This window comes from Bombina bombina, chromosome 5 (genome assembly GCF_027579735.1).
Source record: "Bombina bombina isolate aBomBom1 chromosome 5, aBomBom1.pri, whole genome shotgun sequence".
Taxonomy (NCBI): domain Eukaryota; kingdom Metazoa; phylum Chordata; class Amphibia; order Anura; family Bombinatoridae; genus Bombina; species Bombina bombina.
In genome coordinates this window covers 897,613,958-897,630,789 of record NC_069503.1, presented here as the reverse complement: position 1 = coordinate 897,630,789, position 16,832 = coordinate 897,613,958, and the positions used below count along the sequence as shown (strand labels likewise).

Genomic DNA, 16,832 nt, shown 5'->3' with positions numbered 1-16,832 from the left:
CAACAGAAAATCCCATAATATACAGACTATACAGATGTGGCTGGAAAGAATGGCCAAATTACTTGCCTTGTAAGCATACAGCTTTGTTATATACAGGTTTTTTTCAGAAAGTTAAATTTTACTGGAAGCAATCATGGCAGGATTAGCATTTACAGTGGGTGAATCAGTGTTCCCCTTCCGTTGCCATTTATCCGATGTAGGGTCCATTCCCATTAGAGGAATACTGTAGTCAAAATTAAACTATCATGATTCAGATAGAACAAGCAATTTTAAGCAACTTTCTTATTTATTCATATTATCAATTTTTCTTTGTTCTCTTAGTATCTTTATTTGAATGTAAGCTTAGGAGCCAGCCAATTTTTGGTTCAGCACCTGGGTAGCGCTTGCTGATTGTAGCTACATTTAGACACCAATCAAAAAGTGCTACCCAGGTCTGAACCAAAAATGGGCTGGCTCCTATGCTTACATTCTTGCTTTTTTAAATAAAGATACCAAGAGAATGTAGAAAAATTGATAATAGGAGTAAATTTAAAAAGTTGCTTATAATTGCCTGCTCTATCTGAATCATGAAAGTTTAATTTCGACTATACTATTCCTTTAAGAGTCAAGAGTGGGAAGGAACCCATTGCCCCCGTACTGCTGACTCCTTGTTTCACTGTACCATTATTATTATTATTATCATTTATTTGTATAGCGCCGCCAAATTCCATAGCACTATTATTGAGGCCAACCATATTACTTCTCTCAGGTTTTATCGGTTTCTTATTTTCTCCTATGCACTCCCCTTAATGTTGAGAAATGGATACTCCACTTGAGGATTTGCGACACCCCTTGTGTCAAGGGATGGTCTGCTGGGGGGTAGTCTCATGTAACAGGAGGATGTCCCAATGGTTCCCTTTTCCCCCTTGAGCTTGGTTAAGTTCACTTTCAAGCCTTAGGGTTAGGGGTTGATGAGGCAGGGAAGTTTACCCGGTTGTTTTCCCTTTTTCTCAAAAAGGAGATGGTCTTTCCTCAATTTGAAGATATAGGTACAACTATTCTCGTGCGCAGTGAGTTCCAGATTTTTGTTATTCTTTATTGTTTATTATTTTGTTATCAGCAGGAGAGATATCATTTATTAGTATCACAAATTGTGCTTTCATAGTTAATATATGTGTGTAACTGTAATACTTCTTTCCTGCTAATGCACTCAAGTATCAAACAGTTTTAATGGAGTAGATTTACAAAGCCTCACTTGCAGCTTTTGAAGCTTAGCAGTTCAGGCTCAGATGAGTGAGTCTGCAGCCACAAATGAAAGAAGCAGAAACTGCTTCTTTTGCCTCTCCGCTACCTCAGAAGTAGTGAGATCAGCTACCCCGACACTCGCTTAAAAGCTCTTGTGCAATGTTACATTTTACCAAATAATGCAGCATCATAAGTGGCAACTGCAGAAAGACAGGTTCTCTACTTGCAAACCTGTCCGCCTGTAATCAATATACATTTTACTCAATGTAAACGATTAATCCTACAATAAAGTTCATTAAAAATAGAAAAATTGTTAAAATGATGCAGTTAACAGGATAGTCTAGTCAAAATTAAACTTTCATGATTCAGATAGAGCAGGCAATTTTAAGCAACTTTCTAATTTACTCCTATTATCAATTTGTCTTTGTTCTCTTGCTATCTTTATTTGAAAAAGCAGGAATATAATCTTAGGAGCCGGCCCATTTTAGGTTCAGCACCTGGGTAGTGCTTGCTGATTGGTGTCTACATGTAGCCTTCTTTTTCAAATAAAGATACAATGAGAACGAAGACAAATTGCTAATAGGAGTAAATGAGAAATTTGCTTACAATTGCATGCTCTATCTGAATCATGAAAGTTTAATTTTTGACTAGACTATTCCTTTAATAACTCTTTAATTTATCTTAATATATTACTCAAAGTTACAAAATGTGGTGCCAGACATGCCTAATTACCTAACTGCAATTGTGGGGCAGTTTTTTAGAAAACAAATTACAGTTGTGTTGAGGGACACAAAAAAATGTGTGGAGGGCTGGATGTGATCATAGGACTGACAAATTTTTAGCACTAATGTACATTGTCCGATTGGTACTCAATGCTAAAACATTGAGTTTGCACAATGTCATGTACCTTTTTGAGCAATATCAGGGAGTATCAGCCAATGAGAATTAACAGGAAATGTATATAAGCCTGTGAAGATTAGTAGTAAACAACCAACTATTTACATAAATTTGCCTCCGATATCAAATACTTACTCTTCAAGAACTTTTAATTTTTCCCCTTTTTTAAAAGACAAATCATCTTGATGGATTCCCTGATATGGATACAGAGCAACTACAATATTCCCTCGTTCTTCAGTTTCTGCAACAAACAAAGAAAAACTCTTTAAAACTGAATAGAAAAGGAATTTAACAAGCTGAACTATAATGATACAAATAAGTACATACCCATGTGTATCCATTGTCCAGGTAACTTATCTGTTTCTCCAGTTAAATTCTACAAGAGAGGACAGGAATCTGGTTATATTTTTAGTTGTGTACATTTATCATCACACAATATTCAGTGGCTTGTGCTCAAACTTGCTAATTGTGGAGGTCAAAATAGATGTAGTTAAAGGGCCATAAAAAGTTGAAAATGGACATATTTTGATTTGCATCCAGTTTTAAGACTATGCACCTTTCCTATTGTGTGTTTAAGTACCGCACAGCACTGCATGCCCTGAGTTGAAACCACCGTTGATATCCAATCAGCAGCACTAGCCACACAACTTAGATGTCTAACTAGCTTTGCTTATTGGATCGGCGGCTGTTTCTGAGGGGTTAAAACACACAGTAGTGTAGCTTCAATTGTCTCAAAATTACTTGTTCTAATGAATTAGCGCATGCAATTTTTTTGACAATTATGGCCCTTTAACCCTAAGTGTGTGCGCAACAAAAATGCCTGTATGACAATATGAAACCAGTGTTCAGATTTGTGTATCATGAGTGTGCACATTAAGCGCCAAATTATAAATGGAGCACAAAATATTGCTTCCGCAAAAGTGATATTTGCGCTACACTTACACAAATGTGCACTGGTATTACAATTGAGGCGCAATGCAAACGCGCTCACTAGAGAACGCTTCCATAGGCTCCAATGGAAGCCTCATTCTCATGTAGTGAGACACAGCATGAGAACAAGCGCAGCAAAGAGGGTAAGTCATACAACGATGGGCAGCAAATATAAATATATATGTATATGCTGATTTAATCACACATTAAACATATATGTATAAAAGCACATACATATATATTTTTTCAGAGAGCACACAGTTCCCATAGACGGCAATGTAAAGGCTTTTTTTAGTGCCATATGTTTTTCTAACAACCCATACCCGCCACTTTTAGCTCCTTAAAACCGCCTTCTGCAGTTATTATTGGGGGGAAAAAGATGTTACATTTTTTTTGTTTAAAAATACACACTACACTTGCAATTGAGACACTTCTTTGATACCCACAGACACAAAAATCTAATAGTTAGGGAATTTACAACATTTGAAAATTTATGCTGTGCGGAAATCCCACCCCTTCATGCAATATCTACACTTTACTCACTTTTGAATACCCCATCCACGATCATGCAAACCAACACAATAACTTCCTGGCATAAAGGGTTGCCATATACATTTAGAGAAGATGAGTGGGCCACAATATTTCTTAAGACAAGCAAAGCATCCCACTCGGCTATACTCTTAGAAACAAACTATAAGTTCCTACTTAGGTGGTACCTCACACCACAGCGACTAAATACATTTTCCCCCAAGCTTTAGACCGGTGCTGGCGTAAATGCACAGAAAAAGGAACACGATACCACTTATGGTGGACATGCCCAAAAATAAAAGATTTCTGGCACAATATAAATTCTATCATTAATAAAATCCTAGAGTGTGAGATCAACTTAGATCCTTTAATATATCTATTTAACCTTATACCTAAGTTACCCTCCAAACAACATGCAGCTCTTCTGCAACTAGCTATTTGTAGTGCCAAACAAATAATCCCAAGATTGTGGAAGTCAGAGACACCCCCAACGCTAAATATATGGATCACACAGATGCACACTAACCTGAAACTAGAGAGATACTTCTACTACTCTGTTGATAGACTAGACTTCTACGCTGACATAATGTATTACTGGGTAACAAATTATTTACTAAGGTCAGATAGATCAACATAGATCATGGTTAATACTTTTGGCCCCGGTGGAGATGTCCCCTGTTGAGGTTTGATATATCAGAGTCAAGACTTATTAAAATGATCATGATAGACTTAAAGGAAGAAGATTGATATCAAGACATTCTGCAAATACGTACAATCGTTATACTCTATCTCCACCCTATTTGTGAGCTTAAATACCTCTAATTAATAAGACAAACCATAACCCGAGTTGAGATTACAAACCCAATATAAACTTAAGCTCCTGAGGCTGAATCTGAAATATGGTAATTCATCCCTTCCTGCAGCCGTCAGGAAATGTGTGAACACATGTCTTAGTTATGAACCTTTGATGTCATTGTGAACAACTGTATTACTTGTGATTGATCTAGACTGTATCTATAACAAATCTGTCAATGTAAAGCTTTGTTATTTATTTTAATGTTGTTATGAACGATAAAAATTCAATAAAAAGATTTATTTAAGAAGAAAAAAAATACACCCTACACTAAATTTTGGGGGCAATTTGTGGACATTTAGAAAATTAACCAGAGGTCTGACCTCTGGTTAATTTTCTGAGCGCTAATTTCTACTGCAAGCTCGGGGTATCAACAGGGGTCAAGTCGAGCAGGAACGCATGGAAACGGAGTTCCTGCACTATTTTTGCAAGAGGAGCTAAAGTTCCTTCTGGACAGAGAAAAGAAATGCTTCTGTAAACACTGCTGCTGGTGGTGGTGGGAGGAGCTGGAGCACAGTTTGATTAGAGGGATAGTGAGATCCTGTAGTAATGGGCAGTAACACTTCCTACAATACACTAAATGCAAGCCTGTCAGCGGTCCTGCTGTGTTATCACTCCGCAATGTGTGTAACACATGGTGCTTACATTTCTGTGTGGCTTGCTCTGGGGTTATTTAGCACCCCTCAGCAGAAATAGAACTATTGCACCTTAAGTGGGTGAGACTCTGTGACAGAGTAGTCATCTCAGGCCCAAAGGCAACCATTCAACCCTTCATTGGTTTTAATTTGCTTTTATTAACCAAAGCATATAGATTATATGTATATAAATATAATGTAAGTGTGTGTGGGTTTATAAAACAATATTAATAGTAATGGGGGAAGGAAGTCTTGGTGAGTTCCCACACTTTTTTTGTAGGACTTGATCCCTGGGTATCAATAACAAGCCACTTATAATGGCTGGTTATTTATATGTGAGCCCACAAACGGGCTTGTAATCTAGCCCTAAATAGGCAAATAAAATGAACACGTAATATCTATAAATGTCACATTTAGTCATGTCCCTGATAATATATGCTTTTTTATAGGCTTATTTTATCTTAACAATACAGGACAATAACATGTTAGCTTCTAGAAATGTGCACATCTTGTTTGCATAGTATTTTCTCTGGTGTAAAAATGCACGTGTGATTGTCTTAGGAAATATGGATTGCAATGTGTGTATAATATATGTGAATGTGTGTGCAAGTATAGTGTATACTTAAAAAATATTTCTTTGTTGTGCAAAATATGTGTGGTGATTGTTCTACTGTGTCTAGAAGAGTAGAAAATGATAGTGCTAAAGTCTCAGAGACTCTTTTACCCACAGTGTTTTTTTTTGTGGTATGTTTATAAATTTTGAAATAAAGACTTGATAAAAAAAAGCATTAAAGGGACATTAAACACTTTCAGATAGTAATATAAAATTTTATATATATAAAAAAATCTATACTATACTTTCATTATTTATTTTGTCCCCTTTTTCTGTAATTCCATTCTGAAATTGTGAGGATTTCAGTTCCTGTTAGAAATGGAAGTACAGAGCACTGTTATATTCCACACAGCCATTGGCTGCACACTCTAGTGACCTATTTATAAGTGTCCCTAATTGGCCACAGCAGAGAACGTAACCTAAGTTACAACATGGCAGCTCCCATTGTTTTATAGACACTAAAACTTTACACTTATTTTGTCACTATTTAAACAGATAATGGAACTTTAAAAATACATCTACATGTTATTCTCAGGCTCGTTTTTTCTTGGAATGAATCATTCTATCCAGCATTTATTTAGTGTTTAATTGTGCTGTCGTGGTTGTGTGCAGCACTTTAAAGGCACAGTAAACACCTTGACATTTTTATATAAAATATTTAGTTATAGTGAATGAAACACCTTTACGTTACACTTTCATTATTTTGGTCCTGTTTTCATGTAATTTAGATTTAGAATTTGGATTTTCTAGTTCTCAGAATTTGAAATGCACCCTGTTGACTCATCAAGGCTGAACCTGCTACATATATGTATCTATACTAACGTAATGACAAAGGCTAGTTTTGTTGTCTCAATGATTAGTGGCATTTGTCTACTGAAAAACAATTACAGATGTTAATTTTTTTAAAACATTTAAACTTGACTGATATCTATGTTATTCTATATTAACATCACAGAATACTGCATCCAGACTTCTCAATGTGGATATTTTTTTATGGATGATAATGTGGAGGTATAAATAAGCAATATAGGTACAAACTCCTGTTATAACTTAAAATGGATCATACTTAAAAAAAAGTCACAGCATGCATCAATCACACACCGAAAATAATACAGTGCAAAATACATTATCATACATGAATCACACAAGCAGTAATATAAAAAAGCTGTGTCTGCTAATGAGACTGTTAAGTTGGATTAATTTCATAGTATAACAAACTATTGTACAGTTGTACTTTGAAATATATTTGAACTTTGGAACAAGGTACAATTGTTTATTTTGATTAAAATTGCAGTATAAAAAAATCATGGTATATTTATAGTCAAAATTAAACTTTCATGATTACGATACAGCAGGCAATTTTAAGCAACTTTCTAATTTACTCCTATTATCAATTTTTCTTTGATCTCTTGGTATCTTTATTTGAATTTAAGCATAGGAGCCAGCCCATTTTTGGTTCAGCACCTGGGTAGCGCTTGCTGATTGGTGGCTACATTTAGACACCAATCAGAAAATGCTACCCAGGTTCTGAACCAAAAATCGTCTGGCTCCTATGCTTACATTCTTGCTTATTCAAATAAAGATACCAAGAGAAAGAATCAAAATTGAGAATAGGTGTACATTAGAAAGTTGCTCTATCTGAATCATGAAAGTTGATTTTGACTAAACTATTCCTTAAAAAGGAGAAAACAAGGAGAAATAAAAAAAAAATTAAATTCCAAATATGTTATTTGTCTGCTCTTTTTGTCTATACCACATCCCCTGATGACTAATCCATGTATCTACCACCATTTACGTAAAGTGATTTTAGCGATAAACATACCATACAAATGACCAATGTGCTGAATGAATAGAAAGATATACAAGAGGAAAAATAACCATTGGAACCTTTATACATTGTTATATTCCAGTCAATAGTTTTTTTATATTTAAATGTATTCATTTCTGTATTCTCGCCAATAAAAAATCATATCCCTTTAACTAGGATATATATTGGAAAGCAGCCAGTTACAACTGTTATAATGCGCATAAACACATTTCATCCGGGTAAGATCAACAGAAAAGACATTTGTGCACGTAAGTTCCCAAGGTAAAGCATTCATTGAGAATTGAAAAGCTTGTATTTTCTGCCAAAAGATTTACTGTGTTACAAGAACTGGTTTTTCAACTCCACAGCACATGTTTTTGTTTACCTAGGTGAAGTGATCAGGGAAAAAACCCCACGACTTTAGCTTAAAGGGGCGTAGAAATCAATGTGCATATTTCAGGATTCAATAGTGTAGAGTTTTTAAAAAACATTTCAGTTTACTTCTGAGCCTCTTTCTCTTGATATATCTATCCATTGTTAAAATGCGTTGCTCTACATGAGAGAATACTTAGGTGGGTTTAAGAGTGTTTAAAGGTCTTGAGCACTGTAAGTATAACAACAATTTTAGAAACATTTTTTTGCAAACTCTGCTGCCATATGGTGTTCATAACATAACACTCCTGAGCATATGTCAGTATGCTCTCACGAAAAGGAGTTAAAGGGACAGTAAATTTAAAATGAAACTTTCATGATTAAGATAGAGTCTGCAATTTTAATAAATTTATTTCTATGATCAAATTTGCTTTATTATCTTGGTATCCTTTGTTGGAAAGCATACCTGGGTAGGTTCAGAAGCAGTAGTGCACTACTGTGAGTTGCTGAGTGGTGGCTGCACATATATGGCTCTAGTCATTGGCTCACCCGATGTGTTCAGCTAGTTCCCAATAGAGCACTGCTGCTTCTTTAACAAAGGATACCAAATGAATGAAATAAATCTAACAATAGAAGTAAACTGGAAAGTTATTTAAAATTTCTTGCTTTATCTGAATCATAAAAGAAAAATTTGCCTTTAGTTTCAACAAGCTAGAGAAACAGATACATTTGATAACAGAAGTAAAGTAGAAAGCTTTCAAAAACTATGCGCTTTATCGGAATGACAATTGTCCCTTTAAAATGTAGCAAACTAGTCACAGAAAATTGCTGACGTAAAAGACTGCACATTTGCCTTGCAGCAGTGTCTAGCTGAATACATTTTTATCCACCCTCCCAGGTATCTGATTGCTTTTCTTTATTGTATTCCAGTTTTCTTCAATATTGTACCTAAGTTGCATTCTCAGTATGAGGAAATAAGTATTATTTTTTGTTTATACATTTATGGCGCATTTAACTGTCCACCAATAGAGCTAAGGGAGTTGTCCTTATTATCCAGCGAAAAATATGTCCCTACGGATGATTCCTGCACAAACATGTGCTTGCATACAGTTTAAACAAATTTAACGTTTTTCATTCAAATCTATTTTTTAATCTAGCAATTTTTTTCAGTACTTTCATATGTATGAGCTAAGTGTTACTTAACCCCTTCAAGTCATTAGGATGTTCCATGCCATCCTAACAGCAATGGGCGTTAACGCCGTTAAGAAAGGCATGAAATGTTGTATCAAATATGGAGTCCTGCAACTTCCCCCTTTGACATAGGCAAGGATCGGTCTGGGGGTCGTGATTAGCAGCGTAGGCAGTCCCCCATGATCCCATCCCTGCCTTAATATCACGTTATCTTATTGACGATCCCGTGATTTCATTTTTACTAATAGTGTTTTCTTTGTTCTTATGTGAACACTATTGTACTGGCACAAAGGAGCTAACTTACTACTTATTGTTTCAAATATAAAATGTTTAGACTTATATATATATATATATATATATATATATATATATATATATATATATATATAGGTTTTTTCTGCCGGTACGCAAGAGCAATGTTCCTTCTAATGAGCTACTGCACATGATGGAGATAAAAAGGCACGGATATTCATTCATTACCCATCACTCTAGGTTTACTGCGGGGCATTACACTACTCGCCCTTTAGGTTAGCAGCTCTCATGGTCACCAATAATTTCTATACATTTTCCCCTCCCAGGCTGTTGTCTTTTTGCCTACAAGGAGGCAGGCAAACTACAACTCCCTGTATGCTTCACGCTTCTGCCGTTTTTCCTGTTTGCGCTGCGTGAGCTTTCTATTGGATGCACAGACCGGCTTACCCTGATGTCAGTGGAAAACCCGGAAGGGAACACATTAACCTTACATGATGAAGTTTCTGCCCTTTCTCATACGGCAGCACATAAAGCATGTAGCAGCCTTGGTACAACCCTTAAACCATGGTTGGTGCAATCTTGGCAGGATGCCCTAATCCTTCCCCCAGTCCCTAGTGTCATTAAGGTACCCTGTCAGGCAGGGCTGCTGTATAATATCCACTATGGACCAAAGAGAAAACACCTCCACCCCCCTGATGATCAGAGTCTCCAGTTCATGCAGTATTATGGGTGATTAGACAAAGGGCAGAGGGTAACCTTTCTAGGCAAGCTGGCTACAGACTTCGGAGTGGATCATGCCCAAGTTTCAGAGCTCAGCAGCAAAGTGATCCAAGCACAATACGAGAGGGACATGGGCACAGTGCTACAAGTGACAGATTGAGGTATTATCTCACTCCCCAGTACAAAGTGCTTTTCAGTCATATCAGTAAATTTGAAAGGGGAGTGAAATTCTTGGTGGATTTGAGAGCTGATATTGTAGAGAGTGTTGGAACTAAGCTGGCAGACTGTTCTCATATTAGGGTATGATAATTTGCAAATGTTTATTTTATTTTTGCAGGTTGTAATTCTCATAAAATAAATACAAAACAAAATCCCGTTTTTTTTTATTGCATGTTAAAATGTTGTATGCATTGTTTTTTATTCGTGTGAGACTGGAACATAAAATGGAGTGGTGAAAAACTGTCAAAATGCATTCAGATTAGAGGCGGCCTTCAAGGTCTAAGAAAACATAATTTATGCTTACCTGATAAATTTATTTCTCTTGTAGTGTATTCAGTCCACGGGTTATCCATTACTTATGGGATATATTCCCTTCCCAACAAGAAGTTGCAAGAGGATCACCCAAAGCAGAGATGCTATATAGCTCCTCCCCTCACGTGTCATATCCAGTCATTCGACCGAAACAAGACAAGAAAGGAGAAACCATAGGGTGCAGTGGTGACTGAATGTTTTAATTAAAATTTAGATCTGCCTTAAAAAGGCAGGGCGGGCCGTGGACTGAATACACTACAAGAGAAATAAATTTATCAGGTAAGCATAAATTATGTTTTCTCTTGTTAAGTGTATTCAGTCCACGGGTCATCCATTACTTATGGGATACCAATACCAAAGCTAAGTACACGGATGAAGGGAGGGACAAGGCAGGAACTTAAATGGAAGGAACCACTGCCTGTGGAACCTTTCTCCCAAAAACAGCCTCTGAAGAAGCAAAAGTGTCAAATTTGTAAAATTTCGAAAAGGTGTGAAGCGAAGACCAAGTCGCAGCCTTGCAAATCTGTTCAACAGAGGCCTCATTCTTAAAGGCCCAGGTGGAAGCCACAGCTCTAGTGGAATGAGCTGTAATTCTTTCAGGGGGCTGCTGTCCAGCAGTCTCATAGGCTAAACGTATTATACTACAAAGCCAAAAAGAGAGAGAGGTTGCCGAAGCTTTTTGACCTCTCCTCTGCCCAGAATAAACGACAAACAGGGAAGAAGTTTGACGAAAATCTTTAGTTGCCTTTAAATAGAATTTCAATGCACGGACTACGTCCAGATTATGCAAAAGACGTTCCTTCTTTGAAGAAGGATTAGGGCACAATTATGGGACAACAATCTCTTGATTGATATTCCTGTTAGAAACTACCTTAGGTAAAAACCTAGGTTTAGTACGCAGAACTACCTTGTCTGAATGGAAAACCAGAAAAGGAGAATCACAATGTAAGGCCGATAACTCAGAGACTCTTCGAGCCGAGGAAATAGCCATCAAAAACAGAACTTTCCAAGATAAAAGCTTAATATCAATGGAATGAAGGGGTTCAAACGGAACACCCTGAAGAACTTTAAGAACCAAGTTTAAGCTCCACGGAGGAGCAAGCCTGGACGTCTGGAACTTCTGCCAGACGCTTGTGCAAAAGAATAGACAGAGCAGAAATCTGTCCCTTCAACGAACTAGCAGATAAGCCCTTTTCCAAACCCTCTTGCAGAAAGGACAATACCCTAGGAATCCTAACCTTACTCCATGAGTAACTCTTGGATTCGCACCAATATAAGTATTTACGCCATATCTTATGATAGATTTTCCTGGTAACAGGCTTCCGAGCCTGTATTAAAGTATCAATAACTGACTCTGAGAAGCCACGCTTGGATAAGATCAAGCGTTCAATCTCCATGCAGTCAGCCTCAGAGAAATTAGATTTGGATGGTTGAAAGGACCTTGTATTAGAAGGTCCTGCCTCAGAGGTAGAGACCATGGTGGATAGGACGACATGTCCACTAGGTCTGCGTACCAGATCCTGCGTGGCCACGCAGGCGCTATCAGAATCACCGATGCTCTCTCCTGTTTGATCTTGGCAATCAGTCGAGGCAGCAGCGGAAATGGTGGAAACACATAAGCTATGTTGAAGACCCAAGAAGCTGCTAGAGCATCTATCAGCGCCGCTCCCGGGTCTCTGGACCTGGATCCGTAACGAGGAAGCTTGGCGTTCTGGCGAGACGCCATGAGATCCAGATCTGGTTTGCCCCAACGACGAATCAGTTGAGCGAACACCTCCGGATGAAGTTCCCACTCCCCCGGATGAAAGGTCTGGCGACTTAGAAAGTCCGCCTCCCAGTTCTCCACGCCTGGGATGTGGATCGCTGACAGGTGGCAAGAGTGAAACTCTGCCCAGCGAATTATCTTTGAGACTTCTAACATCGCTAGGGAACTCCTGGTTCCCCCTTGATGGTTGATGTAAGCAACAGTCGTGATGTTGTCCGACTGAAATCTGATGAACCTCAGTGTTGCTAACTGAGGCCAAGCTAGAAGAGCCTTGAATATTGCTCTTAATTCCAGAATATTTATTGGGAGGAGTTTCTCCTCCAGAGTCCACGATCCCTGAGCCTTCAGGGAGTTCCAGACTGCGCCCCAACCTAGAAGGCTGGCATCTGTTGTTACAATCGTCCACTCTGGCCTGCGAAAGGTCATGCCCTTGGACAGATGGACCCGAGAAAGCCACCAGAGAAGAGAATCTCTGGTTTCTTGATCCAGATTTGGTAGAGGGGACAAATCTGAGTAATCCCCATTCCACTGACCTAGCATGCATAACTGCAGTGGTCTGAGATGCAGGCACGCAAATGGCACTATGTCCATTGCCGCTACCATTAAGCCGATTACTTCCATGCACTGAGCCACTGACGGGCGTGGAATGGAATGAAGGACATGGCAAGCATTTAGAAGTTTTGACAACCTGGACTCCGTCAGGTAAATTTTCATCTCTACCGAATCTATAAGAGTCCCTAGGAAGGAGACTCTCGTGAGTGGTGATAGAGAACTCTTTTCCACGTTCACCTTCCACCCATGCGACCTCAGAAATGCCAGAACTATCTCTGTATGAGAATTGGCAATTTGAAAGCTTGATGCCTGTATCAGGATGTCGTCTAGATACGGAGCCACAGCTATGCCTCGCGGTCGTAGAACCGCCAGGAGTGAGCCCAGAACCTTTGTAAAGATTCTCGGGGCCGTAGCTAACCCGAAGGGAAGAGCTACAAACTGGTAATGCCTGTCTAGGAAGGCAAATCTTAGGTACCGATAATGATCTTTGTGAATCAGTATGTGAAGGTAGGCATCCTTTAAGTCCACTGTGGTCATGTACTGACCCTCTTGGATCATGGGTAGGATGGTTCGAATAGTTTCCATTTTGAATGATGGAACTCTTAGGAATTTGTTTAAGATCTTTAGGTCCAAGATTGGTCTGAAGGTTCCCTCTTTCTTGGGAACCACAAACAGATTTGAGTAAAACCCTTGCCCTTGTTCCGTCCGCGGAACTGGGTGGATCACCCCCATTATAAGGAGGTCTTGTACACAGCGTAGAAATGCCTCTTTCTTTATTTGGTTTGCTGATAACCTTGAAAGATGAAATCTCCCTTGTGGAGGAGAAGCTTTGAAATCCAGAAGATATCCCTGGGATATGATCTCCAACGCCCAGGGATCCTGGACATCTCTTGCCCACGCCTGGGCGAAGAGAGAAAGTCTGGCCCCCACTAGATCCGTTTCCGGATAGGGGGCAATCCCTTCATGCTGTCTTAGGGGCAGTAGTAGGTTTTCTGGCCTGCTTGCCCTTGTTCCAGGACTGATTATTTTTCCAGGCCTGTCTGTAATGAGCAACAGTTCCTTCTTGTTTTGGAGCGGAGGAAGTTGATGCTGCTCCTGCCTTGAAGTTTCGAAAAGCACGAAAATTAGACTGTTTGGCCTTTGATTTGGCCCTGTCCTGAGGAAGGGTATGACCCTTACCTCCAGTAATGTCGTCTAAATAATTTCCTTCAAGCCGGGCCCGAATAAGGTTTGCCCCTTGAAAGGAATATTAAGCAATTTAGATTTAGAAGTCACGTCAGCTAACCAGGATTTAAGCCATAGCGCTCTCCGCGCCTGGATGGCGAATCCGGAATTCTTAGCCGTTAGTTTAGTTAAATGTACAATGGCATCAGAAACAAATGCATTAGCTAGCTTAAGTGCTTTAAGCTTGTCCATGATTTCATCCAATGGAGCTGAGTGAATGGCCTCTTCCAGAGACTCAAACCAGAATGCCGCAGCAGCAGTGACAGGCGCAATGCATGCAAGGGGCTGTAAGATAAAACCTTGTTGAACGAACATTTTCTTAAGGTAACCTTCTAATTTTTTATCCATTGGATCCGAAAAAGCACAGCTATCCTCCACCGGGATAGTGGTACGCTTAGCTAAAGTAGAAACTGCTCCCTCCACCTTGGGGACCGTTTGCCATAAGTCCTGTGTAGTGGCGTCTATTGGAAACATTTTCCTAAATATAGGAGGTGGGGAAAAGAGCACACCAGGTCTATCCCACTCCTTGCTAATAATTTCTGTAAGCCTTTTAGGTATAGGAAAAACGTCAGTACACACCGGCACCGCATAGTATCTATCCAGCCTACATAATTTCTCTGGAATTGCAACTGTATTACAGTCATTCAGAGACGCAAAAACCTCCCCTAGCAATACACGGAGGTTCTCAAGCTTAAATTTAAAATTAGAAATCTCTGAATCCGGTTTCCCTGGATCAGATCCGTCACCCACAGAATGAAGCTCTCCGTCCTCATGTTCTGCAAACTGTGATGCAGTATCAGACATGGCTCTCACAGCACCAGCGCGCTCTGTCCTTATCCCCGAGCAATCGCGCTTGCCTCTTAATTCTGGCAATTTAGATAATACTTCTGTCAGGGTATTATTCATAATAGTGGCCATGTCTTGCAAAGTGATTTGTATGGGCATCCCTGATGTACTTGGTGCCACAATATCACGCGCCTCCTGAGCGGGAGGCGAAGGTACTGACACGTGAGGAGAGTTAGTCGGCATAACTTCCCCCTCGTCGTCTGGTGATAATTCTTTTATAGATAAAGACTGACCTTTATTATTTAAAGTGAAATCAATACATTTAGTACACATATTTCTATGGGGCTCCACACTGGCCTTCAAACATAATGAACAAAAAGATTCATCTGTGTCAGACATGTTTAAACAGACTAGCAATGAGACTAGCAAGCTTGGAAAACACTTTTGAAATAAATTTACAAGCACTAAATAAAACGTTACTGCGCCTTTAAGAAGCACAAAAAATTGTCACAGTTGAAAAAACAATGAACCAAATCAGTTATAGCAACCAAATTTTCACAGTAAATGTATTAAGTTAGCAGAGCATTGCACCCACTTGCAAATGGATGATTAACCCCTTAATACCCAAAACGGATAATAATATAGAAAAAAACGTTTTTTAACACAGTCAAACACACTGTCACAGGTCTGCTGTGACTGATTACCTCCCTCAAAATGACTTTTGAAGTCCCCTGAGCTCTCTAGAGACGTCCTGTGTCATGCAGGAAGAAATAGGAAGACAGAGACTGAATTTTTACTGCGCAAAAAAGCGCTAAAATAGGCCCCTCCCACTCATATTACAATAGTGGAAAGCCTCAGTTAACTGTTTCCATGCAGAAATATAAGTCAGCCATGTGGAAAATTCATGCCCCAATAAATGTTATCACCAAAGTACCTCACAAAAACGATTAAACATGCCAACAACCGTTTTAAACATCTTTCTCTTTTATTTTTTAAAGAGTATGTATCTCTATTGATAAGTCTGATACCAGTCCTTATACTGCATTTAAGACTTATTACATTACTTCAGTAATAGCAGCATTTTCTTAGTCAAATTCCATTCCTAGAAAAATACTTTACTGTATATACATTAATCAGCCTGATACCAGTCACTTCCACTGCATTTAAGGCTGTACTTACATAACATCGGTATCAGCAGTATTTTCTTAGTCAATTCCATTCCTTAGAAAAATATTTACTGCACATACCTTATCTGCAGGGGACCCCACACGCTATTCCCTTTCTGAAGTTACCCCACTCCTCAGAATGTGCGAGAACAGCCAGTGGATCTTAGTTACGTCTGCTAAGATCATAGAAAATGCAGGCAGATTCTTCTTCCAAATACTGCCTGAGGAAAAAAAAACAAAAAAACAGCACACTCCGGTGCCATTTAAAAATAACAAACTTTTGATTGAAGAAATAATTAAGTATAAAACACCACTCTCCTTTCGCGACCTCCATCTATGTTGAGTTGCAAGAGAATGACTGGATATGACACGTGATAGGAGGAGCTATATAGCAGCTCTGCTTTGGGTGATCCTCTTGCAACTTCCTGTTGGAAAGGGAATATATCCCATAAGTAATGGATGACCCGTGGACTGAATACACTTAACAAGAGAAATTATCTTTTAGTGACCGAAATCTTTTCACATTGTCCAGTAGCTCCTGAATTTCTGTCAAAAGTTTAGGCAAATGGGGTCTAGCCTTACCTTTACTATATGTGTTGAGTATGTGCATAATCTGTCTTTTAACTGCAGTAAGCACAAAATAAGTTACATTATTGCATTTTTCCTCATGCCTGGTCATTATAGGTAGTGTGATATATATATATATATATATATATATATATATATATATATATATATATATATATATATTAAAAGCATGAGCGAGGCTTCCATTGTTATTGACAT

At 38.7% G+C, this 16,832-nt stretch overlaps 1 protein-coding gene across 2 annotated transcripts in view; it reads right to left on the bottom strand.

Moving 5' to 3' along the window:
- LYN (LYN proto-oncogene, Src family tyrosine kinase) overlaps positions 1 to 16,832 on the bottom strand; it is a 266,541-nt gene that overhangs the window by 100,331 nt on the left and 149,378 nt on the right. For both annotated transcript variants that reach the window (XM_053715051.1, XM_053715050.1), the window contains exons 3-4: positions 2,449 to 2,497; positions 2,257 to 2,362 (exon numbers count right to left, since the gene is read on the bottom strand). In XM_053715051.1, coding sequence (XP_053571026.1) covers positions 2,257 to 2,362; positions 2,449 to 2,497 — 155 coding nt within the window. The remainder of the gene's footprint in view (positions 1 to 2,256; positions 2,363 to 2,448; positions 2,498 to 16,832) is intronic.